The following is a 25,155-nucleotide window of genomic DNA, read 5'->3' as shown; positions in this document are numbered from 1 at the left end:
ATTCAGGTATAGAATTAAATATGTTTGCATGCTGTCCGAGGAGAGGGCTCCGACTCCGCCAGTGTACCCAGAGTATAGTTACACGTGGTTTGGCATTGCAAAGATGATCAGCTCCTTTCTGCCTCTCACTGTCTTAGGCATCTTACATTACCGACATTGCCGTTTTTCGATCTGTTCACATCTGCAGTCCTAATGACTTCTGCAACAGGCAGGGCCGCATTAAGAGCTCACTGGGCCCCGGGGCTATGAGCTATTGGAGGCCCCCTAAAATTTAATCAAATTAAACATTCTCTTTTTTAAAACTTGTTTTATTAGTTTCAATATTTTAACTTTATGCACATTGCATCAACCAAAAAATGTATTAAATGCAACAGTCTCAGACTTGAAGAAAATTGTTGAACATTTAACAAATTTCTGCACATTCCACCATATTTTAACGAAATACACAAAGTCCTTCTTCTGTTAACTTATATTTCTGCATATTCCAGCATATAAAATGCACATTTTTTTTAAAAAATCCTCTATTCGATTAGATGTAAATAGAATACAGCAATAAAATAATTAAAATGAAAGTCTCTCATGACTGTATACCAAGTTATTAACATTTACGTCTTTTAACATTAAAGTGCAGATTAGTTTTGTTTTTGTAAATCGACATGTTTTTACCATTTCATTAAGTTTTGCTATGTAGAAAGCATTTCTTTAAAGTGAATTTCGTTTTGTATAAATTGTATCTTAATTTTAATAAATATTTAATCAACCAATTGCATGTATTTAATAAATAAAAAGCAAATATAGCAGACAATATAATAACCGTGCATTGAGGCGCTAGCGCGCCACGTTCACTTGCATTGCATTGTTAAAAGCCTTTCTTTAAAGTGAATTTCGTTTTGTATAAATTCAATTGTATCTTATTTTAATAAATGTTTCATCAACCATTTGCATGTATTTAACAAATACAAGGTAAATATATAGCAGACAATATAATAACCGTGAGATGGAGGAGCCGCGCGCCGCGTTCACTTTCACTTTCACTGTTAACTAGAGAGCGCACCTCATAAATGAATGAAACTCAGCGTAGGCCTATGTCTCATACATTAGCATTAAATATCTTTGCGGCATCCTTTCTAGAACAGACAAGGGCTTGAATGAACACAAGGAATGTTGTAACAAGCGGTATTACAAATTCACAATGTCACATTAACATTAGATTCCAGTGGGAAAAAAAGAAAGAATACATTTTACATAAAATCCAGTGCTTTCAAAGCATTACATGTTTTCATTTCTTTCTTGTTTTTAGTTTGTTCCGAAAGATGTACATATAATGTAAAGTCATTTATAAAATGTGGAAAATTTGGTTTACTTTGAGCCCACTTCTTTTTATGTAAATGGTATTTTCCCAATATAACAGATAACTATAGCCTAATATGTTGTTCTTTACATTCCAAATTGTTATTCTTCTTAGTATAAAAAAGCACATAAAAAACACAAATTTCCATCATACACTTTTAGAATAAATGCATTTGATATACCAAATTCAAACGTGACGTTTCAATTCACCCTGCCGCCCACGGGGGTTTGATGGACAGGCGATCTGACCAATCATAACGCCAAATCCGAAATTTAGTCCGGCAGCAAAGCAGTCAGTAGAAAGTTAACGTCTTTGGACTTGAACTTGAAAAACGGTATTGTTTAAATTACTTAAATTACAATATTTGAAAGTTGAGACTTTGTTTCATGTCAAAAGTAAGCTGCTCTCTCGTCTGTCAGCGCGTAGCCTAGTCTGTGCCCCGCGATGTATTTTTCACTGCGTGAGAACATGTGTGGCGTGACTCGTGAGAGCGAGAGCCTGGCTTATCACACACAGGAGGCTGGTCTTTGCGAATGGTCAATTACTTTAATAATAATAATTGATAGTGATGATTCCATGATCATGCATGCAATTTATGGTAAAGCATCACTAAATAACAGGGCTAATTTGTGGGGGGCGTGGTGAGGCTTTGGCAATCAGCGTTACCGATGGATAGTCAATCTGCTCCACGGCCAATCACGGGCCCCCTCCTTGCTCGGGCCCCGGGGCTTTAGCCCCGCCTAGCCCTGTTGTTAATGCGGCCATGGCAACAGGACTATGGGATGTTCATACAGGTATTCAGGGACCCTGGTCATCTTTCTCCTGGTGTTTTTCAGAGTCAGTAGAATGGTCTCTTTAGTGTCCCAAGTTTTTGTATCTGTGACCTTAATCGTCTATCGCCTGTAGTCAAGTCATTTATATAGGATTTATACAATACAGATTGTTTTAAATCAGCGATACAGTGATAACAGGAATATGATGCAAGTTAGTTCTGTGTTGATTCAGTTATGTTGTAAAGATTATCAACTATTAAGTTAATTTCTTCAGAACTGCTTTATTGACTAAATGAACTATGTCATCGTCCAGCTCAGTTCTGGTCAGTTCTCATAAATTGTTCAGTTCTCTGTAAATTGTTTGTGTATTAAGGACTTTTCCACTGGTGCATGTGCAATAATTGTAAAGGTTCAGTAAACAAGCAAAAACATTGTTTAAAACCTTTCCAATAAAGATCTGTACAGCTTATTTGGATTTTACTAAATGATATTTAAAATACAGTAGTATCCTGAAAATATGACTTTTCTTTGCTGAGTTTGCATAAATAAAATGCATAAATATAATGCAATAAATACATTGAACTAAAATCCACACCAAAGTCAGTCTAATTTTTAACATGTTTTTAATCACAAGGGTCATTAAAGGAATATTGAAAGACAAAAAAATACAATTTCTGTGAGATTATTACGAATGGCTCAGAGACTTGGGTTGAAGATCCAAATGCAGCTTTATTGGGACACTCCAGAATCATAATTCATAACAGGCAAAGGGGCAAACATTGCAAATAAACAAAAGGGCAGAAAACACAGGCAAAAAGGGTAATCAAGAATACGGGAAGAGAATCTAAACACCAAGACACCGGAAACCAGGATAATGGTAAATGGACTGCATTTATATATATAATGGACTGCATTTATATAGCGCTTTCACAGACCCAATGGCCACCAAAGCGCTTTACATTTAGCCTCACATTCACCCATTCATACACCGACAGCGGTGTCAGCCATGCAAGGCGCCAACCAGCTTCTAATGCTCAGAAATGCAGTGTAACAACATACAAGACTTCGCAAATAAAATAAAAAGAGTGAATACACATGGCTTAAATAGGCAAGAGTAAATGAGATAATAACACACAGGTGGAAGTAATAAAAACATGACTAGTCCGAGCAATGGGTTATGGGAAATGTAGTTCATGGTGAGAAGGAGTGTCCTCTGAGGGAGATCATGGTGGTTGTGACAGAGATAATATAAAATTCCATAAGTAATATTTGTGGCTGAATGAGAATGAGATACAAGCTTGAGTGCGTCTCTCCGTCTTCATAAACATAATTACATGCTGCATTTTTACATTATTAGGCCACTGAAAATATTTAATATTCATCAGTTTGGGTTGGACAGTAGTCATTTTATATATATCAACATTTAGTGCGAAAAAACATCTGAAAGTAAATAGTAGAAGTCATTCTTAAAATCTAACTGGGTTACATTACCTCAACTACCACTCAGTTCAGTTATTTTGTGTATCACCTAAAAAAATAAATACATAAATAAATAAATGTACAGAAAACCAACATGACTAATTCAGGTTCTGAAACCGACAAACGATACTCACAACTTTTGTCAATCTGAAGATTCCCTCTAGAACACGACACGTCCACATACGTTCCCATCTCACTTCCAGTATTCCATCCAGCTCTACAGTTAAGTCTATACTTGTCCGCATGCTTTACATAAACCTTTTCTGTAGGGAGCTGTAGATTGTACTTCTCAACTATGTCATTAATTTCACAAGGCCCTATGACAGATACATCATCCAGTGAATGATGAATCATTCAACAACAATTAGAGATTTGTTTAAAAATAAAGCAAGAGAGAATTAATTTGTAATTGAATGACTCACCCAGGCATTTCGGAGGAGTCTCCCATTTTCCCTCCACACACTTATACGATTCCTGTTGCTTGTCCAGCACATAGTAAGACTGGCAAGTGTAAGATACCTCTGTAATCACATCTTTTTCCGTACTGATGATGCTGTAGTCTCCATGTTGAAGATATGGAGGTGGTGGACAGATCCCACCTAAAAAAAATAAAATAAAAATACATTCATATTAATGAGCAGCATTTAGTGCCCGCGATTTTACTTAATTATTGGGGCAGCCTAGAAATCAACTAGCCAGTCGAGGCTGTTTTCCGAAAGCGCATTGTCGCAAATTGGTCGTTCAACCACATTGGTTAATGATGTCACACAGCTGGTGGGATAATAACTATTTTTAATGAATCTGTTTGAGATCAAATTAATGCTAGATATTTTGCTATAAATTACAGACATTGCATCTAAGGAATATTTCAAATTTTTCTCAGTTATTTTGCTTTATTTCCAGATTCAATGATAGGCTCATTCTTACGCACTAGAGCACGTACGCACATGCAAACTCTTCAAAACCGGTTCTTTAAATCTCTTGACAAAACTAAAAAACATAATTGACATTTGTATGTATCTTAAATAAAATATATAGATTGTGCTGAATGTCAGCTTGATAATTGTGCTCAAGATAAGGATTTATGAAGTCCACATGTCATGCAAACTAGAAACTATGCTTTAACCACAGGTCGAGACCTGTCATTTCAATCACACAACTTTACGATGCTGTTTTGTGAATGTTCGTTGGAAAGATGGTTTCAGAAAAACACAAACTCGTTGAACTATATTGATAACAACGGAATTTGCAAACATAGTTGGCTAACGCTGCTTTTGATTTTGGCTTGTGATGTCTGATCCGGAACCGGTAATAACCTTTTTTCCAGGCTTCTGATTGGCCAGCATGGCTTTACGGTTATACCGGGTTATATCGCCACCTGTTGGTTTGGAATGCTATGGACTAGGCCAAATGGGTCCATTTACACAACAATGACGTTTTTAAGGACTGGAAATGCAAACTTTTGAAAACCGGTTTCAATGTGCAAGTTTTAGAAAATTATATGGTTATCGTCTCAGTGTAAGCTACAAAAATGTGCATTTGTGAAAACGGTGATGTCATGCGCAATTGCACATGCCTATTAGATGTTCAGTCTATAGGCAAGTAGTTTTTCTTTACAAGCTGACATCGTCAATCAGGATCAGTGTGAATGGGGATCGTTTTGAAAATGTTGTCTTCTGCACGCGAAAATGCGAAGGAAAAACGTTTCCATTTTTAGTACATTGTTGTCATGTAAACATACCCTAAGGGTATGCTTACAGGACAACGATGTACTAAAAACGAAATGTACTAAAATAACTGTATTCTGCCGCCAGGCCACTAGTTGGCGATGTTACTTTGTAAAGGAAAACTGCTGCGTGCCTATAGACTGAACACGTAATACGCATGCACATGACATCACCGCTTTCACAAATTTGCATTTTTGTAGTTTACACCAAGACAATAACAATATAATTTTCAAAAACTTGCACATTAAAACCCGTTTTCAAAAGAGTGCCAGTTGTCGTGTACATGAACAGCCAAAACGAATAAAAAGTTGAACTATGAACTACACAAGACATTAATGTGACAGCTGTATCATTGTACAGTATGTATATTATATATATATATATATATATATATATATATATATATATATATATATATATATATTGTATCATGTATCCATTTTTTTGATGCATCCATAATCCACTTTTGGGATTGGATCATCATAGATAGTTGGGTTTTCTGCTGGGTAAATACATGTGAATGCAAGATTTTGTGGGGACTCACTTTTGCAGACAAATGTTCCGTTCCATTTTCCATTTTGACACATCAAAGCTCCTGAAATTTCATCGTACGGTGTTTTGCACGTATATATCAGTATCTCAAAGTTGCTGAACACAGTTTTCTCATCTGACAGTTTCACAAATCGCAAGTTCCTTGTTGGTTGGGAACACTCAATTGTTCCTAGAGGAAAAATGTAATGCAAAATATTATATGCAAAATTCTATTAATCAGTTTTCAAATATAGATGGTCATGTTCAGATGGTAGTAAATTAACACATTTGATTAATTTGATTCTGAATAATAGAAATGTTTCTAAATATAAACACAAATGAATTAATTTGTACCTCCACATTGTGGATATGGGTAATTCCACCTCCCATCTGGCTGGCATTCAATTGCACGTTGGCCGTAAAATCTCATGTTGACATTAGTGCATCGAAAAACTAAGATATGCCCAGCATTATAAGGTGAGGTGATGCCTGGATATCCAAATAGAATTTCTACATTTTTGAGTTCTTGCTCCTGACAGGTACCATCTGTATATAAAAAGATAACCTATTTTTAATACTCAACAATATATTAACAGTATAGTGTAAGTAGTGTCTGCCTTACTTTTTTTAAATTAGAATATATATTTTTTTTATATAAGACTTAATATAAGACACATATCAGTTATTTATTCATGGCTTGGAAATTATTCATCCAATCATCTTAAAAGCTTTCATTAAAAGTATGCATTTATGGTACAATAAAATCAAAGCAAAGCAAACAACAAAACAACATCAAGCTGTAACTTTCCAGTGCAGGTCTGCATGCCTGTCCATTGGCCCTCGGAATCACAAGTGATTTGTACAAGTTCCTCTTGTTCAGATCCAGGACGACATTTATATTCTATTCTTGAAGAGATTTTGTACTTTTGTTTCTGAACTCCCACAATCTCTGCATTTGGGATTTTTGGTGGGTCACACATAATTTCTAAAAAACAAACATCCACAATATATTCATAGACTATTATGTGATTTTATGAGTAGTGAAGATTTTATACTCTACAGCAGGACATACCAGCACACAGTGGTTTCGGTGTCCATCCGTCTCGTGCGCATGTGGCCTCTTCTGCCATTTTACGATATCCAAACTCACAACTGTAGCTTTTTTTCACATTCAAATTCAGATCTCCACGGAAGTAAAATGTTGGTAGATACACATGCTGGTTGTGTGGAACCGGACATTTTTTCTCTGAAACAAGATTCACATGCTTTTAAAAATAGACAATGAATTCAGCACCAAATCCAGGAGTGTTTCTTTACATTCTCACCCTCACAAGTTGGCTTGTAATCCCACTTCCCATTATTTGTGCATGTAAATTTTTCCTGGTTGTAAAATAACTGTTTTTTCACAGAGCAGATAATTCCCACTGTTTCTCCAGCTTTGAAAGTGGTTTTTCCCTCTGGTATGGTTCTTACTGCTCCAGATTCAGTCACATCAAGCTGACAAGTTACTGTAAAGACATCATAATGCCAAACTGAGTTAAGCAAAAGGTCAAGTATGTCAAAAATGGTTGGCAAACTCTAATTTGATTTTACCTACTGTTTTATGAATACTGCATATTCAGACATATTAATATCTGACATACTGCTTAGTGAATGTTCGGATTGTATTCATACTGCACACAAGCATACTACTTGATCCTACTTTATTAATGGTCGAAAAGTATGTTCATCTTCAAATGCTTATTTGGCTTCCAAAAAAAATTAATTAGGAAAAAAGCATGTGCAAGCATATTAAGAGTTGTGTGCTAGTTTGCTATTTCATATTCAGGCATAGAATCTAGAGTGACATTTGTTTTTGTTTTGTTTACAGAAGAAAAAAAAAACATAGGCTACCACCAGCTTTGTACAGCAAAAAAATAGTCTATTAGGGGTTATAATATCTACTAGCATATCAAAATGATCTGCACCAATGTCTACGGATGAAAATGATTTTGGAATTCTAGTAGCATAGTTATTAGTTATTAGTACATCAAGCAGTGATCTTGCATAAAGCCAGAGACTGTGGAATTAACCTATGCACTGTGGAACAGGTCTGCTCCAAACACCATTCTCCATGCAATGAATGACACTACTTCCATCTAGCTTTTTCTCAGAAGATACACACTCAAAGTGTATAACATCGCCATAAGTTCCTTCCCGTGTGTTCCCTGATGCAGTCACATTCCCATCTGTGCGAATCACGGGGCATCTCACCTCTAGGGAAACAAATAATCGGATTCAGGCTGAGTTCCCTGATAAATCGCTTTACGTCAAATGTTATTTTAACATTGGAGCAATGCCTGTTTCCCAAACCAGCATGTAGACCGATAACCATTACCTACAACTCAAGTGCATCAGTAACAGGAGATGTCAGGTCCACTACATTTCTCTGTGATTTTATCTCTCCAACTCAAAAATGTAGCTCTTCCTCATTGCATCGACAGACTCCATGTATATGTCACTGTTACATGGAGGTCTAAGCACTGAAACTTTGCTACTTTTGACTTCTACTATGCAATATGCAATATGTGACTGCCATGCTACGTGTAAAGACCAATTCACACTGCACCGACAGACGCTGACCAAACGTGGACAATCACAAGATTACAGTATGTCATTTCCCAGACATTGCACAACCCGACAAAAGCCGATTCAACATGTTCAGGCCGCAAAAACAAGCACAGACCATTTATTAATACATTTACATATATGTAACAATTTAAATTATTTCTAAACCTAATCATCACACTTTGACTGCATTTAGTTGCATATTAAAGCTGGACTACATATCTTAGGCCCTGTTTACACTAAGATTTGTTTTGGTCGATCGGATCACAAGTGGACGACATAAGGGGGACGGGAGCTTGAGCTTGTCCACTTTCGGATTGCTTTCCGGAATGTGTTCGAACAGCCACAAACGTCCGTCTTCTCAAAGCCATACTGACCTAATGAGTAAACACATAATGGATGCCCACAAGTCAGACGGGATTTAAACTTTGTCGGCTGGAGACTTTCAGGACAGAAGTGGTCGAAAGTGGACAAAAGAGACGGGAATGTGTCTCCCTCGTCTACTTGTGATCCGATCGAACAGAACGCATCTTAATACCAGCTGTAAAAAGGGTTATAGTTTCTATCATGCAGCCTTCTTTCAATACAGACATATTAGTTTTGTGTGCAAAATGTGGAGTAGACATTGTTTTTAAGTAGATAAAAAATAAATAAAAATCTTGAATATACAGTAGTGTATATGTGACACTGGATCACAAAACCAGTCACAAGTCGCATTGGTATATTTGTGGCAAAAGCCAACAAAACAGTGTATGGGTCAAAATTATCGATTTTTCTTTTATGCCAAAAATCATTAGGATATTAAGTAAAGATCATGATCCATGAAGATATTTTATAAATTTTCTACTGTAAATATATAAAACATTTTTTTGCAACTTGTCCTATCCTAACAAACCATACATCAATGGAAAGCGTTCCGGGTTACTTGACTGTAACCCTGTTCCCTGAAAAAGCGGAACGAGATGCTGCGCTGCTTAGCGCATTGGGAACGTCTTTAATCGTGACCTGCTGTGAATATAGTGTGTAAACACGTCGATGGAATCGACGGGAAGTAATATAGCCTCGGTCGGTGACGTCATCGGCGCGCACCCGCGACGCGAGGCTATAATTAGATGAGCCGCAGGTGCATCGTCAGGATATTTTGTCTGAAGAGCAGTCCTGGGACATCATCAGCACGGCAAAGTAGCGCAGCATCTCGTTCCGCTTTTTCAGGGAACAGGGTTACAGTCAAGTAACCCGGAATGTTCCCTTTCAAAAGCTACAATCGATGCTGCGCTGCTTAGCGCATTGGGAACGAGAATACCCACGCCGCCGTGCTTGAAGGTGTCTGGACTCCCTACGGCTGTGTAGGTGTGCTCACAAGAAACGCAGGAAAGCCCTAGACATTAGCTTGCGATGTCGACTCAAGGACGTGAGAGCCCGGAGTGGTATGAACATCCAAACTATAAAATCTTATGAATGTGTGCGGAGAGGACCAGCCTGCCGCATCACAAACAAACTGCAAGGGGGCACCTCTTGCCAAGGCAGCAGAGGAGGCGACCCCTCTGGTGGAGTGAGCCCTTAGACCCGTTGGCGAAGCTTGGCCGCGTGCCTCATAGGCAAGAGCAATAGCATCCCTGACCCAATGTGACATGGTCTGTTTAGTGGCGGCGGCAGCACCCCTGTTGCTGCCCCCATAACAAACGAATAGTTGCTCTGACTTACGTCACTGGCTAGTGCGGTGGACGTAGGCCTGAAAAGCACGGACTGGACACAGTCTGTGAGATCTCTCCTGCTCCGGCGTTATGAACGGTGGAGGGCAGAAGGCCTCTAGAGTGACCGGATGTACAGCCGAGAATGGTACCTTAGGCAGGTAATCAGGATGAGGATGCAAAATCACTTTCACCATTCCTGGGGCAAAGTCTAAGCAGGGTGGCGATATTGACAGAGCCTGCATGTGCCCGATTCTTTTTAGAGAGGTTATAGCCATAAGAAAAAAACATATTTATGGTCAGAAGTTTATCAGACGCTGACTCTAGAGGTTAAAAAGGGGGGTCTCAACCAGACCCTCTAGGACTATTGCTAAGTCCCACGAAGGGATCTTTGGTTCTTACGGGAGGCCTCCGTCATCTGGCCCCAATATTGAAGCGAGCGAGCAGAGGATGTCTCCCGAGTGGCACCCCGTCAACCAAGGCGTGGCAAGCCAAAGAACGACCACATAAACCTTGAGAGTGGCGGGGCATGTACCTGTTGATCATTTTTCCTGCAGGAAATCCAGAACTGAAGCAATCTGGCAGTTGACCGGATCTGCATTATGTACAACACACCACCTTTCAAAGACACCCCATTTGTTGGCATAACTATTTCTAGTGGAGGGAGTCCTAACACTTAGAATGGTCTTAATAACGGCAGGCGAAAGCCCAGTGTCCCTCAGTTGGTACCCATCAGGGGCCAAACATGAAGATTCCACAGGTTGGGCCTGGGATGGAATATCGTACCCTCCGCCTGAGAAGGTCCCTCCTCTCCGGAATCGCCCATGGCGAGCCGTTGAGGAGATAAATATCTCCGAGAACCATACTCTGTTCTGCCAACGCACCGCTATCAGTAAGAGGCAAGACCCTTGCTGGCGAACTCTGGCTAGAACTCCTGGGAGCAGAGCCACTGGAGGAACCGCATACAGGCGCATTTTGGGCCATGTGTGCGCAATCACATCCAGACCCAGGGGGCTGGGTGACTCAGAGAGAAGAGTAGACATTGCGCTGTCCGCTGGGCGGCGAAGAGGTCCACCTCCGCTTCATAAAATCTGGTCCAGATCTGTTTTACTACATCTGGGTGGAATTTCCACTCCCCCATTGGTAATTTCTGTCCGGACAGTAAATTTTCTCCCACATTCAGATGCCCTGGAAATGTACACTGCCCTGAGTGACAGGAACTTTTCCGGGGCCCAGAGAAAATCTGCCTCACTATTCTGTACAGATTGCGTGAGCGTAGACCTCCCTGGTGATTTAAGTAAGAGGCTGCCGCTCTAGCACTAGGACATGACAGCCTAGGACATGACAGCCTCTCAACTGAGGGAGAAAGTATTTCAGGGCCAGAAATACATATTCCATCAACTTGAGGCAATTGATTTGCTAGTCAAGATGATGCCTCCCCAAACCCTTGGGCTGGACGATCACTTAAGACCGCTACCCAGCCCGACAGGCAGGCGTCTGTCGTTAGCATTATGCGACGAGAAGACGCACCAAGAGTGGGACCCAAGGTGAGGAACCGGGGTCTGAACCACGTAGAAAGGGAACGAAGCTACAGCGCGTAACCCTTACCATAAACATGGATTTTAGAAAGTACACGAAGCGTTCAGCGCGTGACTTACCATAAACATGGATTTTTAGAAAGGACACAAAGCACCCAACGCATGCTCTTGCCTCTATTTGCCCTTGGTGAATTTGAGCCACAACTGAAGTGGTCTCATGTGCAAAAGGCCCAGAGGGATCCCTGTGGACGCAGCTGCCATGAGACCTATCCTGACCTAGCCAGATGTTGCTTTAGGGTGTTTAAAAATGGTCTTGACACGCGGGGGACAGTTGTGCCCCCGATGGTGACAGAGTCCCATTTAAACCCCAAGCACGTTGGAGAGTGAACGCTCTTCTTAGCGTTGCAACTCAACCCCATAGAGAGAAGCGTGGATCGATATTGATGTCGAAAGCGCAAGCTCCTGAGACTGTGCCAGTATCAGTCAATCGTCTATGTAACACGGCTAGGTCGAATGGAAGAACCCGATATTGGTAGGCTTCGCCCCCAAAAGCAAACCTCGGGAACTTCCTGTGTTGTGGCAATATTTCTATGTGAAAATATGCGTCTTTAAGATCGACCGTGAAGTTCCAATCGTGATGTTGAATTTGCAACACGATGATAGTTAGCATCTTGAACTTGAGCGTTCTGACGGAACGGTTCAAGCCTCAAAGATCTAAAAACGGACGCAGTCCCCCAGTTCTTTCTTGTGACAGCAGATGCGCCTACTTCTGTTTTGTGGTAGTGGGAACACACCGTTAAAACGAGGAGGGCAACATATTCCTTTTACTGTCTTTAGGACACAAAAAGAGATACTCGGCAGTAGCTTTCACACTGCCAAAGTCTCTTTAAAGGGTACCAAATTTAATACTTCGAATTGGGGGAATGTTAAATGTTCTGTGTCCTAGGCGATAACAGGAAACAACAGAACCTTCAACATTTCGCTGGAAACCGTTACCCCCTGAATCACCAAAGGTGGCAGGGATGTAACAGTGGTTTCGTGAGGGTGTCAGGTAGGAGCTGATTGATGTATTTTACATGCCCTATCCCGAAGGGGCACACCCCCACAGACCTGGGACAAAAAACTCAGGATTTCTGTCTCTGGTATATTATGAGGCTGCTGAGCGCGACAAACCGGTCCCCAGTCATTACGAGGGGGAACGCAACTCGCCACACTCTGCTTTTGAGCCCTCTTTTTTAAAATCAGATCAGCCTGGTAAGCCTGCAACACTGCCATATTGTGCAGAGCAGCACCAGTCTGACCCCCACCAGCGTGCATGTCATTATACACGGCTTGGTGGGGAGTGCTGACTCCTTAAATGACGATGAGCCACAGAGAAGAGATAGCCAGCGAGCGTCTCTTCGGACTGGCGCATCATCGTATGCACATGCCCCATGATAGTCTAATAAATTGACGTCAAGGGCACAAAGAATAAGGTTTTCCCCATGCACGAGTTAACGTCATGGAGATCCTCAAGGAGGACAGTCTAGCTGTAATCTGGCCACTGCACGAGTCACCACCTCGAGTAACCTCTCACACGCTTTATCATAACGGGAGAAGTGCTCGGAGTCGGTACTCTCAAAGTCCATCATAATTTTTATTAATTTTTTTTAGATGGCTTTTTCAATATTTAATCCCTCAGAATTAAATGTGGCCAAAGAACAGGAGACAGTAAATTATTACAAGCATTTGATAAAATGCATGTGATAATACGATCCCAGGGGAGAGAAAGCTCGCGCGCGTCTCTCCAATCTGAGACAGCATCATATAATCGCGTGCCTTTGCACCCGCGATAGTCGAATTGGTCGACGTCGAGGGCACAAAGACACGTCATGTATAAATATATATATTATATTTACATCTTTATTTATAATCTTTGAGTGTCTTTTTGTTGTGATCAGTGTAGTCTGGCCACTGCACGAACGATCGCCCCGAGCAGTTCTCCTTTTATTATCACGGGAGGAACGCTCGTAGGCGGCAAACTCACGAGAGTAACATGTCCTCTGCCCGAGCCGAAGAAGCGCCGAGGCACGCTTCGGTAGTCAGGCAAAGGGAAATCGCGATCTGGAGAGAGAGCAAGCGAAAAGGACGCACCCGTCTCTCGCTTCTCAGCCAGATCGACACGCGAGCCCCACAATCGCATTGTAGGTGCCACCCCTTTGAAATAAGCAAAGCGAACGCGAAGCACTTTAACTGTGAACATTCCACTGTGCTCGAATTCACCATGCTCAAACGCAAGGGCAGCATGCTCTTTCCCAAACAAACAAAGCAGTAAGCGTGTGTATCCAGTTCTTAATAGGACGAGAACATGGAGGGACACAGTGCTTACTCCGTTGACACATTTCTCTTTCTCCTTTACTTTTTCTAAACTCCTTTTTAGATCGTAGAGAAATGAGAAAGAGAAAATCTGCACACTGTCAGTGATAAACTAAATAACTCCTAACAAAGATCTGTAGTAGATAGAGAGGAGATAAATGCTTGCACACCAAACACAGAGAGGTCTCTGAAGACAAAAGACCAGACGATGCACCTACGGCTCATCTAATTATAGCCTCGCGTCGCGGGTGCGCGCCGATGACGTCACCGACCGAGGCTATATTACTTCCGGTCGATTCCATCGACGTGTTTACACACTATATTCACAGCAGGTCACGATTAAAGACGTTCCCAATGCGCTAAGCAGCGCAGCATCGATTGTAGCTTTTGAAAGGGAACTTGTTTATTCAGCTTACGAATGGTGTATAAATCTAAATTTCAAAAAATTGACCCATGTGACTGGTTTTGTGGTCACATATTGACTTTGAAACAATGAACCAGTTTCATTTGTTTTGTGTCTTTTCAAATTTGAAGTTGAAAGATCAGTTGAAATTGTAGCCTAATCTACTTTTGAGTGGCCCGATGCTCTACACTTTTATGAGAGAACATTTTTGCGTGCAACTTCGATGGCATTGATTCTGAGAAAACTGCAACGGGGATTAAATGCAACCAGCGTGTCACTAATGTTCTACATTGTGCTTTGGGAAACCTGGCAGCCCTTGTGGTGCTGTAAGCGATGTTAGCAGTTCGAGAACTTTCGTCATCGATGTAGACATGCCCCTATTTTTACACTCTTGCGTTTTTTGCGAAAGTATTTACCTGTCAAGTTAGGCAATAGCTAATCAAGCTTGCAGACTCTTTTATGTTAATGTTTACAAAATAGTAAACAGTGTCATCACGTGATTTTTCAGGATAGTTATTTCAGTGATATCTTTCAGAGTAGATTCGTTCTCTATGTACCTTACCATAACAATCGCTTACAGCACCTTTCTGAATCAAAAGACAATAATGTAAACAGATTTTCAAGATAACCTACCATCACAGACAGGGATAGAATTATCCCACCCTTTCATTCTACAGTGACGTCGATTGATTCTGGTTGCCATTTCGTACCTATGAACTCAAAGTATTAAACTTTTTAAGTGCAAGTAGTTTCCAATCAAACATATTTGAACTTTATAGATTAGTTAAGAGAATAGAGGGGAACAAAGAAAACGCTTTTTCACATTTACCCTTTCTTGCAAGTATACTCCACTGTTGCTCCATAAGTATAATCTCTCCCCTCTATAAGTTTAAAATCACCATTTGTTGTTTCCCCTGGGTGACCACATTTTTTCTCTGCAGAAATCAAACAAGTTTTCCTCTGAAAGTGAACATTTGAATTAAATGAGAAAAAAATGATGTGGTCACCATATTGGTAATTTTCTTACTTGAGCAGCTTTGTGCAATGAACGTCAGCCATTGTCCATTTTTACACTTTAATCTATAAAGGCCGATATAACCTGTCACACAGTTCACTTTCACTGTTTCATCATCGTCATATGAAGGTTTTGAAACTGGTTCTATGTTTTCATATGTAATATCCTCTCGAATACATTCTGAGAAGTACAAACAAACATTACACAAATCTGTACTACTAGTCAACACTTAAAACCACTTAAGATCATTTAAAAGTGTTGAAATATACATAACATGCATAAACATTCTACATGGTAAAAATTATAAACTCACCTTGGCCTTGCACAATGGTAACAGAAAATAGGAAACAGGAAAAGCAGATGATTTTTACAGGAACTCTCATTTTCATCTCACAAATGACTGTAGCTTTTTGTTTTCTGATTTTGGTCTCTTTTTGTATGCTGGAGAATCAAAAAAGTTAATCATTAACTTGGTCAAAATGAGGACTTTGTTATAAATATTCTACCAGAACACTCCATGGCCATGCAAAAGCTATATATTTTGATTTAAAAAAAAAAAAAATTATATATATATATATATATATATATATATATATATATATATATATATATATATATATACATTACACATACCAAAAGACTCCTAAAGAGAAATCAAACTTTTTGATTCACATTTTCATATCACACAACAACAGACGAAAACAAAGGGCAAGTTACAAAGTAATTGCTGTCTTCTCTCCTCTCTTTTTTTCACATTATCATTGATTTTGACACTAAAGGCAATACAAAGTATTGTAATGTCCGGTTTAAAGACGATAAATGACAGCTTTAGCGTAGGTTCTGCCAGGAAGACTCAATCAGCGTGCCACGTATTACTTCTCTTCTAACCAATCATGTGCTAACACTCACAGTATAAAAGATCGGTACTTACATTCGTCTGAGTTCGCAGATGCTGACGCTGCCAAGTACCTCCATCCTCCCCAACCACCACCAAGATGGTACCTTCCCCTTCATCCTCCCCACCACCACCAGGATGGTCCCTTCCTTAACCTCCAGGGGGGGTCGGCTGCGCCCCTGCCTTCGTCTTCAGGCAGGATATGCAGATTCCGCTACCCTCGCATTGCTCTCTAAGGACGGGGCCTACGCCAAAGAACTTTATAAATTCATGCTTGCTGGGCTGTTAATAAATATACACTGTTATATCAATTTATCTCCCGAGTCTTTCTGGTAGAACTATAAAGATAACAATAAATACTGTATTTTTTTTCATTGTTTGACTGGTCCTGCGACTTATAGTCAGGTGCGACTTATCAAAATTAATTATCATACTGACTGAGATGAACCAAGAGAAAACATTACTGTCTACATCCACGATAGGGCGCTCTAGTTGGCGGAGTTGTTCAGAAGCGACACCGAGGAAGAATTCAATGGATTCAGTGTTGTGGAATGAGATCGCGGGAGCTTGGTGAACTTGCTTACCGGTAAGTTGCTTGTTGGACTCACTGGCTAATGTTAATTTAGCCTATTCAGCCTCCCAGGTATATGTTCTTTATGCTATTGTGTAGCTGAAGAACTGTTAATGTGTTACGTTCACATACCAGACACCTATTCAGCCTGTTGTTCTGTGTGCTATTGTGTAGATGAATAGCTTGCCTTTCCAGATTAAATGTCTGTTCTTGGTCTTGGATTTTGTGAAATTAATTTCTAAATAAATGCGACTTATAGTCCAGTGCGACTTTTATTCCTCTTCATGACGCATTTTTGACGCCAACTCAAAAGTCAGTGATAAGAACAAGCGAGGAGCTTGTAGTCTCACGCTGAAGTCCCGTGGGAACTCCTGTTGTAGCCGGAAAAAGGTAAATAGAAGTGTGCAGGTGGGAGGAGCGTTGTCTGTGTGAAGAGTGTGAGGCTAGTTCTTCGTCTGTATACTCGGGTTCGAATAAATAAGGACGACCATCAAACTCAAAAGCCTCTTCCATGTGTTCAAAATCTTCTATATTCTCCATAGTTACGTTACAAACCATTTCTTCTTCATTTGTGAGCAACTCCGATCATCACTCTTCACACACACAACGCTTCTCCCACCTGCACACTTCTATTTACCTTTTGATTAAACCGTTTGTTGCAAAAAACGCAACTTGATCCTACAGAATTAGTCAATTACAGGCTGATCTCTAATCTACCTTTTCTGTCAAAGATAAAAGGCAGTATCTTCACAAATATGTTCCTTTTTAGCAAGAAATTATATCTGCGAGGATTTTAAATCAGGATTTAGACCACAGTCACAAATGATTTGTTCGTATCATCCGATTGTGGTTGTATCTCTCTATTATTGTTACTCGATCTTAGTGCTGCATTTGACACTCTCGACCACAACATTCTTTTAAATAGACTTGAAAATTATATTAGTAGAGTTGCACTAGCTTGGTTTAAATCATAATTATCTGACCATTATCAGTTTGTAGCAGTAAATTAAGAGATCTCTTATCGATCAAAAGTTCAGTATGGTGTACCACAAGGCTTAGTACTAGGACCGTTGCTGTTCACTCTGTACATGCTACCCTTAGGAGATATCATTAGGAAGCATGGCATTAGTTTTCATTGTTATGCTGATGATACTCCGCTCTATATTTCTTGACGCCATGACGAAACTTACCAATTCACAAAATTAACGGAATGCATAACTGATATAAAAAACTGCTTAATTCTGAAAAAACTGAGATTCTAATTATTGGACAAAAAAAATAAACCTCACGTAATAACCTAGAATACTGTTTAACACTTGATGGCAACTCTGTCAAGTCCTCGTCATCGGTTATGAACCTGGGTGTGCTCTTTGATACCAATTTTTCATTTGAAAGTCACGTGTCTAGTATCTGTAAAACTGCATTTTTTCATCTTAAAAATATATCTAAATGATGTCATATGCTCTCAATGAAAAAACAGAACAATTAGTTCATCCGCTCATGACATCAAGGCTATATTATTGTAATGCTCTTATGGGTGGTTGCCCTGCACGCTTAATAAACAAACTACAGCTGGTCCAAAACGCAGCATCTAGAGCAGTGGCGGACTGGGACAATAATTCAGGCCGGGAATTTGACTCCACTGCCAGGCCACCTCTGCTGCTGCAGTCACCACCACCCTATTCATGTAATCTACTGGACTGATAAACTTGTAGGCTAACCCTATTAATGTAACAGGTAGACTACCAGATGCAATATAAATGAATAAAAAAATAACCCTTAAAAACTCACTGTCCACCACCTCTAGCTCAACAGCAGGAGCATTTGCAGCTCTAGTGCTACTGTTGCTTCCTTCGTCACCTTTTCAAAATAAATAAATAAACAAACAAACATTGTAGGCTACATATTGTAGACTAGAAATGAAAAATCTAAATAACTAACACTGTATTCTTTTCCATACCATCTACTTGATTTATTTATTATTTAAACAATTTGACCCACTAACACTATTCTGTCTACTTTTTATACATTTTTATTTATTATATAAAAAATATGCTACATGTAGACGAAACGAGACTTGACACAGCACCACTTACATATTGTTGCTCGTTTGTTGGTTTAATTTTATCTATTGTGATTATCTAAGTGATTTGTATGTAGTGTTAATTTTGTCACCTATTTTTAATTTAGTCTTAGTTAGTCTTAGTTTTAGTCGACTAAAAGTCTCGTCATTTTAGTCTAGTTTTAATTAGTCGTCTAATTTTAGTCAAAAGAAACTCAATATTTCTAAGTTTTAGTTAAAACATTTTAGTCTTTTTTTTTAAATAACAAATGATTTCTGAGATTATTTCTGATAACCATTTCAGTCAAATAGTGTTTCACACATCTCAAATATTGGTTAAATGTCATAATTACCTGAAAAAAATGTAATAGATTTTTTTAATGCAACTAGTTTTTAACATTAATCTGTTCATAACAGATGAATATTCTATCTCCTGATGATGGCAAGTAGAGACGATTGGAGACGAAAATGAAGAGAGATTTTATCTTAGTTTTTATTTTATGCAAAACATTCTCGTCTTTTTTCGTCAACAATAATGCATGTTAATTTAGTCTTAGTCAGCGTTTTTGGACATTGGTGCAGTCTCGTCATCGTCTCGTCTTAGTCATGGAAAAAAAGGTCGTTGACGAACATTTTTAGTCTCGTCTCGTCTGACGAAATTAACACTATTTGGATGAAAGCGTTCGTCTGCCAAATTATTACAAATATAATGTAAATGTAATCTTGACCGACCTGTTCCCTTACTGGCGAACATGGCTGAGATTTTGCAGCAGCTTGCTGCGTCTGTGGCCAGGGCTTTTTTCCTTTTTAAACGCTCCCTCTCTGCTCCTCCTTTGCGTTTACGCTCCATTTTTTGAACTATTTAGTCAGATATTAGGCAGTGCTTCGTGACGTTGGGTGGGATTGTCATTTTCACTCCGCCATTATGATTCGTCGATTGAGAGATCCGTCAATTAATTCGTAGTTGCACACCAGCCTATCACATGCCAGGCTGATCGTCTGCACCTTTTTTTTTTTTTTTTTTTTGGCAGCAGGCAGGCCAGAACGACCGTCAGGCCACCGGGAAATGTCCCGGTGCTCCCGATGGCCAGTCCGCCCCTGATCTAGAGTTCTTACCAGAACCAGGAAGTATGACCATATTAGCCCAGTTCTGTCGACACTGCATTGGCTCCCTATTAAATATTGTACAGTATAAATTTTAAAATATTGCTGATTACTTACAAAGCACTAAATGGTTTAGCTCCCCAGTACTTGAGCGAGCTCTTAACACATCTCAATCTCGATCTCAGCTATCTCAAAATTCCGGCCAGTTAATAATACCTAGAATATCAAAATCGACTGCTGGTAGTAGATCCTTTTCCTATTTAGCACCAAAACTTTGGAATAATCTTCCTAACATTGTCCGGGAAGCAGACACACTCTGTCAGTTCAAATCTAGACTAAAACACATCTCTTTGGCCTAGCATACACATAACACATTATAGACTTTTATAATTCAATTGCGACAACGCAATCCTGAAGTGTCAACTAGTCTCTCTCCTATGGTGGCGCCTGGACCCATCCCAACGCATCCTGAAGTGCCAGCCTCATCAGCCCTTGAAGGCCTCATCGACACGACAGCCATCTGCACTGATCCTCAACAAGCTCATCTCCATACCGGCGTGATGACTCCGACTTCCAACCAGACGGAAATGGATAAATACTCTGAATGTTCTGATCCAATCTGACTTCTGACCTGTAATGCTGCCCGAATCATAATCATACATTGTGCGTTCGTAGGCCAGAGGAGAACTGGCCCCCCCGACTGGGCCTGATTTCTCCCAAGGTTTTTTTCTCCATTCTGTCACTGATGGAGTTTTGGTTCCTTGCCACTGTCGCCTTGGCTTTTGGCTTGCTTAGTTGGAGACATTTAATATTCAACAATATTATTGATCTGCCTTACTTAAGGTGGACGATGGCGCAAAAAGTTTGTTTCTCTTCTAGAAACAAACTTTGTTGTATTATTTTCATGTTATCACTATGAAGCTGCTTAAAATCGGTATTGTAAAAAGCGCTATATAAATAAAGGTGACATGTCTTGACTTGCTTGTGTGTGTCAGTAGTTTGTGGCTGAAACGTTTCTTTATTTTCTCTCCTGCTTATAAGAAGCTCACAATCTTCCACTCCACACAACACATCTTTACACTGAAATAAAGTGACTCCATCAACAGTCAAATAAGAGTCAGAGGTCAGATATGATTGGCAGCTCACAGCACTAAATAACACAACAGTATACAGATATCTAATCCAATATTTCACTCTTCTGCTGTTAGTTTTCATTCAGGTCCAGAATTCATTTGAAAATGTAAGATCAGCAAAAGCTTGTTGATTTGTGTGATGTTAAAGGAGACGGATGTGTGAGCGGAAACTAACTGAGGTTGGGGGATTCACACACAACCAGATAAATATCACAGTTCAGTTATCTTTCAGATCAATCTGAGTGTTTCAGACATTAAGAGTTACTATCGTGGGCTTTTCAGTGAACCGATGAAGAAAATGTTTCTCAAATTAGTTTTGCTCTGTTTGTGTTTGTGGCGTCTGGATGGTGAGTTTTAACTGTGTTTTTCACATTCACATGATTAAAAGTATTTTAGTAAAGCAATACCAATCACCAAATCAGTGACTCTAAACTCTGGTCTTACTGAAGTAAAGGATGATGATGTGATTCAGTGGTGGTTTGAAACTGAAAACACATTAATAGCTGAAGTCAATGTAATGGCCGACAGAATCACTGTATATGATGATGTTCTTGATGGGAGATTCAGAAAAATACTGAAGCTGAACAAACAAACTGGATCTCTGAAAATCCCATACATCAGATCTGATCATACTGGAGTTTATAAACTACAGATCAACAGTGTGATCAAGAGATTTGATCTCCATGTCTCCACTGTCCACGGTGAGTAAACCTTTTGAGTGAAACGGTCCCACTGGGATTGTAAATACTGGGATTTGCAATGTTCAGTGACGTCACATAACTGTCAGATTCAAACTGTTCAGACAATTTGAACTGCGGTGCAAAACAAACATGGCGGCGCCCATCTCACATATTAAATCAAGATCATGACAAGCATGACGGTTCGCCATAGAAACAATAAGGGGGAAACGTTCTAAAATAAATATCGCCTTGAAAAAACTCCCCAGTTAGAATCACGTGTGAAAGGGTTAAATAGCCTATTGGTTTCATGTTTTTAAAGACAAAATTACATTACCATTTCTTCTTTTCATTGTTTTATGATATTTTATTTTTTTCAGTCACTCTAAACATTGATCTTAGTAATAGTGTGTTATAGTAATCATCAGGATTTTGAAATGTATGCGATGTTTGATAGGGAGTCAATGCAGTGTTGACACCGGGCGAATATGATCACACTTCCTGGTTCTAGTTAGAGTTCGAGCTGCTGGAGTTTGCTTGGTAACGCTTTATATTACAGCAAGCAAAGTACTGCGTATTTAAAAAGAATTTAACAGCAGTGTAACTTTCGGTTATTATAGTGTACCTACATGTAAAGTTTTAGGAATAAAGGGGTAATAACCAGAATAATTAACAAATAATTTATACTGCGGGTATTTTAGAACTAAGGGGTATTTATTCTACTATTTTGATACAACAATCTTACATTTGGGAGCAATTTAGCGAGAACATACACTGCAAACCTTTTTGTAGTAATAGTATAAAGGCTTACAACAATTATAGGGTGCATATTGCATTTATAGAGTACTTTCTTTTAACAAAAGTGCACTTTTGCTTAAAGGGCACCTATTATGACATTTAAAATGTTCCTAATGTTGTTTAGGGAGTCCCCAACAACAGTTTTACATGCATGCAATGACAAAAAACACTTTTGTTTTCGTATAATATGCATTTATTTTTACCTGATTTGCTCACCGACTCCCAAATGAATCGTTCAACGACTCGTTTTTCAAACCCCTCCTTTGCGCGACGCTAATCTGCAATTGGTCAGATGACCCAGCAGTGTTTACAGAGATAATACTTATTTTTAAAACGGAGTACAATGATGCTTTTATCAATTAAATTGTATTATAATAATGATTATAGTCCACTGCTTTATAGTTTGTAGTAAAAAACGAAAAATAAGATAAATAATTTAATGTTATGTTAGCGAGCATAGCCCAGAGTTCATATTGTAAAAGCAGAATCAAGTCTTTGTTTGCGTTAGCCCGATGCATAAACATAACGTTTTAAAAAAAAATGCAGTTACGTTACTACGAGGTATTATTTTATTCTTTAGACAACTCCGAAAACAACGACAAACACTTCACATATCTCAATACAATTGTCATTGAAGACCTAGAAGCTAAACGGTGCTTACACAACAAACAAAATAATTATTAAGCATGCTACATAAAATATAAAAGCAAAAATTATTAATAGCACTTACAGGTTGTGATACGGAGGAGGAAGCTGATGCAAATACACTTGGAACTGAACCTTCCTTCAATATCAGCGAATCCAAGTTTGATTGCATTTAAAAAAAGCAATCGTCTTCAAAATGACGCGAACAAAGCACAAGGCTCGGACTATACTTCTGTGGTATAGTGAATTGTAGCCACTTAGTCTTCAAATGCTCCGCCTTGGGCAGATGAAAAAAGTTGTCTTTTGAGTTGCACTTCAGAACCATAGACAGTATGTTCAGAACACAGCGTCTCGTCGCCATGATATTTTCCCTGACCTTGGAGCGCAATAAGTGGGCGTATCATATTCAAATAACTTGACAAGTTGACGTCAACTAGTCAAAGAAAAAGCTTCGGTCTTCTAACGATTCATAAAAATGACTCAGAGTCGACTCTCACTTTTGAAAGACAATAACTTTATATACGGTGCACTTTCATATTTCAAACTTTGCAGGATGTTTTTGTTCACTTAGATCTATGTTACACACTATGTCACAGGTCGGGGTGGGCCAAGCCAGACTGCACCCACCCCTAGACCAGGATCACCCTGAGGAGCGTGTCAAAGGAGGAGGCAGGAGACAGGAATAAAAAGAATGACAGGCTTTATTAAATATAAAAACAATTTGAAAATCCTAATCTAAAATTCCTCTTCCTTCCTCTTCCCAGGAATCCAAGGCAAGTGGGGGGTCAGGCTCACTTCCTTCTGGCGCTGGTGCCAACTCGCAGTGGTAGGTACTGAACAGGTGGGTATCACAGGTGAGTGGGGGGTCAGGCTTACTTCCTTCTGGCGCTGGTGCCAACTCACTGAACAGGTGAGTATCACAGGTGAGTATCGCAGGTGAGTAGGTGGATCAGGGCTCACAGGAGTTGTAAAGGGCGGGCACTTCGCACCATACAGGTGGGTTTCAGGGCTACAGCAGACTCAAGTCGCAAGCGGAGCGGGGCTTTGGCTGGCCCAGACAGAATCAACGCTTCAAATAGAGGTGAATAGCTCTCACATGGGTGGCAGGAGACAGAGTCAATAGCTGAACAGGGCTTTCACTGGGACAGACAGCATTCAAACTTCAAGCAGAGGTAAACAGTTCTCACGTGTGTTGCAGGGGACAAAGTCACAAGCTGGGCGACGTTCGCTGGAACAGACGGAGTCAACACTTCAAATAGAGGTGAACAGCTCTCACGTTGGTGGTAGGAGACAGAGTCATAAGCTGAGCAGGGCTTTCACTGTAGCAGACAGCACACAAACTTCAAACAGAGGTAAGCAGTTCTCACGTGTGTGGCAGGGGACAAAGTCACAAGCTGAGCGACATTCGCTGGAACAGACGGAATCAACACTTCAAATAGAGGTGAACAGCTCTCACATGGGTGGCAGGAGACAAAGTCATAAGCTGAGCAGGGTTCTCACTGGGACAGACAGCATAAACTTCAAGCAGAGGAAAACAGTTCTCACGGGTAGTGTGCGCACGGGGGCTTTTCCTTCTGACATCCAACAGGTGACTGCAATCGATCTTGCTAGACTCTTATGATGGACGGTAGACCAGCATAACACATGGGGAGTGCACGGCGATAAAAGGTAAATCTTCCACACACACACGACAGTCCAATTCCAAACATGCAACGTGATGGGAAACGTCAATTTCAGCACTACAAATCCACTCTTCAAGTGCAAAGTAAGGCCAACACTCACCCAGAGGTCTCGATCTGA

General features: G+C 39.8%; 1 protein-coding gene across 1 annotated transcript in view; it reads right to left on the bottom strand.

Moving 5' to 3' along the window:
• The window catches only part of LOC306988215 (complement factor H-like), a 137,950-nt gene extending 122,052 nt beyond the window's left edge, over window positions 1-15,898 (bottom strand). Inside the window, exons 1-12 of the mRNA XM_079593018.1 lie at window positions 15,784-15,898; window positions 15,483-15,650; window positions 15,285-15,390; window positions 15,089-15,165; window positions 7,934-8,116; window positions 7,187-7,369; window positions 6,934-7,107; window positions 6,671-6,846; window positions 6,216-6,408; window positions 5,875-6,051; window positions 4,026-4,202; window positions 3,738-3,920 (exon numbers count right to left, since the gene is read on the bottom strand). Of these exons, the coding sequence (XP_079449144.1) occupies window positions 3,738-3,920; window positions 4,026-4,202; window positions 5,875-6,051; window positions 6,216-6,408; window positions 6,671-6,846; window positions 6,934-7,107; window positions 7,187-7,369; window positions 7,934-8,116; window positions 15,089-15,165; window positions 15,285-15,390; window positions 15,483-15,650; window positions 15,784-15,859 (1,873 nt within the window). The 5' untranslated portion in view covers window positions 15,860-15,898. The remainder of the gene's footprint in view (window positions 1-3,737; window positions 3,921-4,025; window positions 4,203-5,874; window positions 6,052-6,215; window positions 6,409-6,670; window positions 6,847-6,933; window positions 7,108-7,186; window positions 7,370-7,933; window positions 8,117-15,088; window positions 15,166-15,284; window positions 15,391-15,482; window positions 15,651-15,783) is intronic.
• Between the last annotated feature and the right edge of the window lie 9,257 nt (window positions 15,899-25,155).

This window comes from Phoxinus phoxinus (genome assembly GCF_949152265.1).
Source record: "Phoxinus phoxinus genome assembly, chromosome: 20".
Lineage (NCBI taxonomy): Eukaryota > Metazoa > Chordata > Actinopteri > Cypriniformes > Leuciscidae > Phoxinus > Phoxinus phoxinus.
This window is presented reverse-complemented; position numbering and strand designations above follow the sequence as displayed.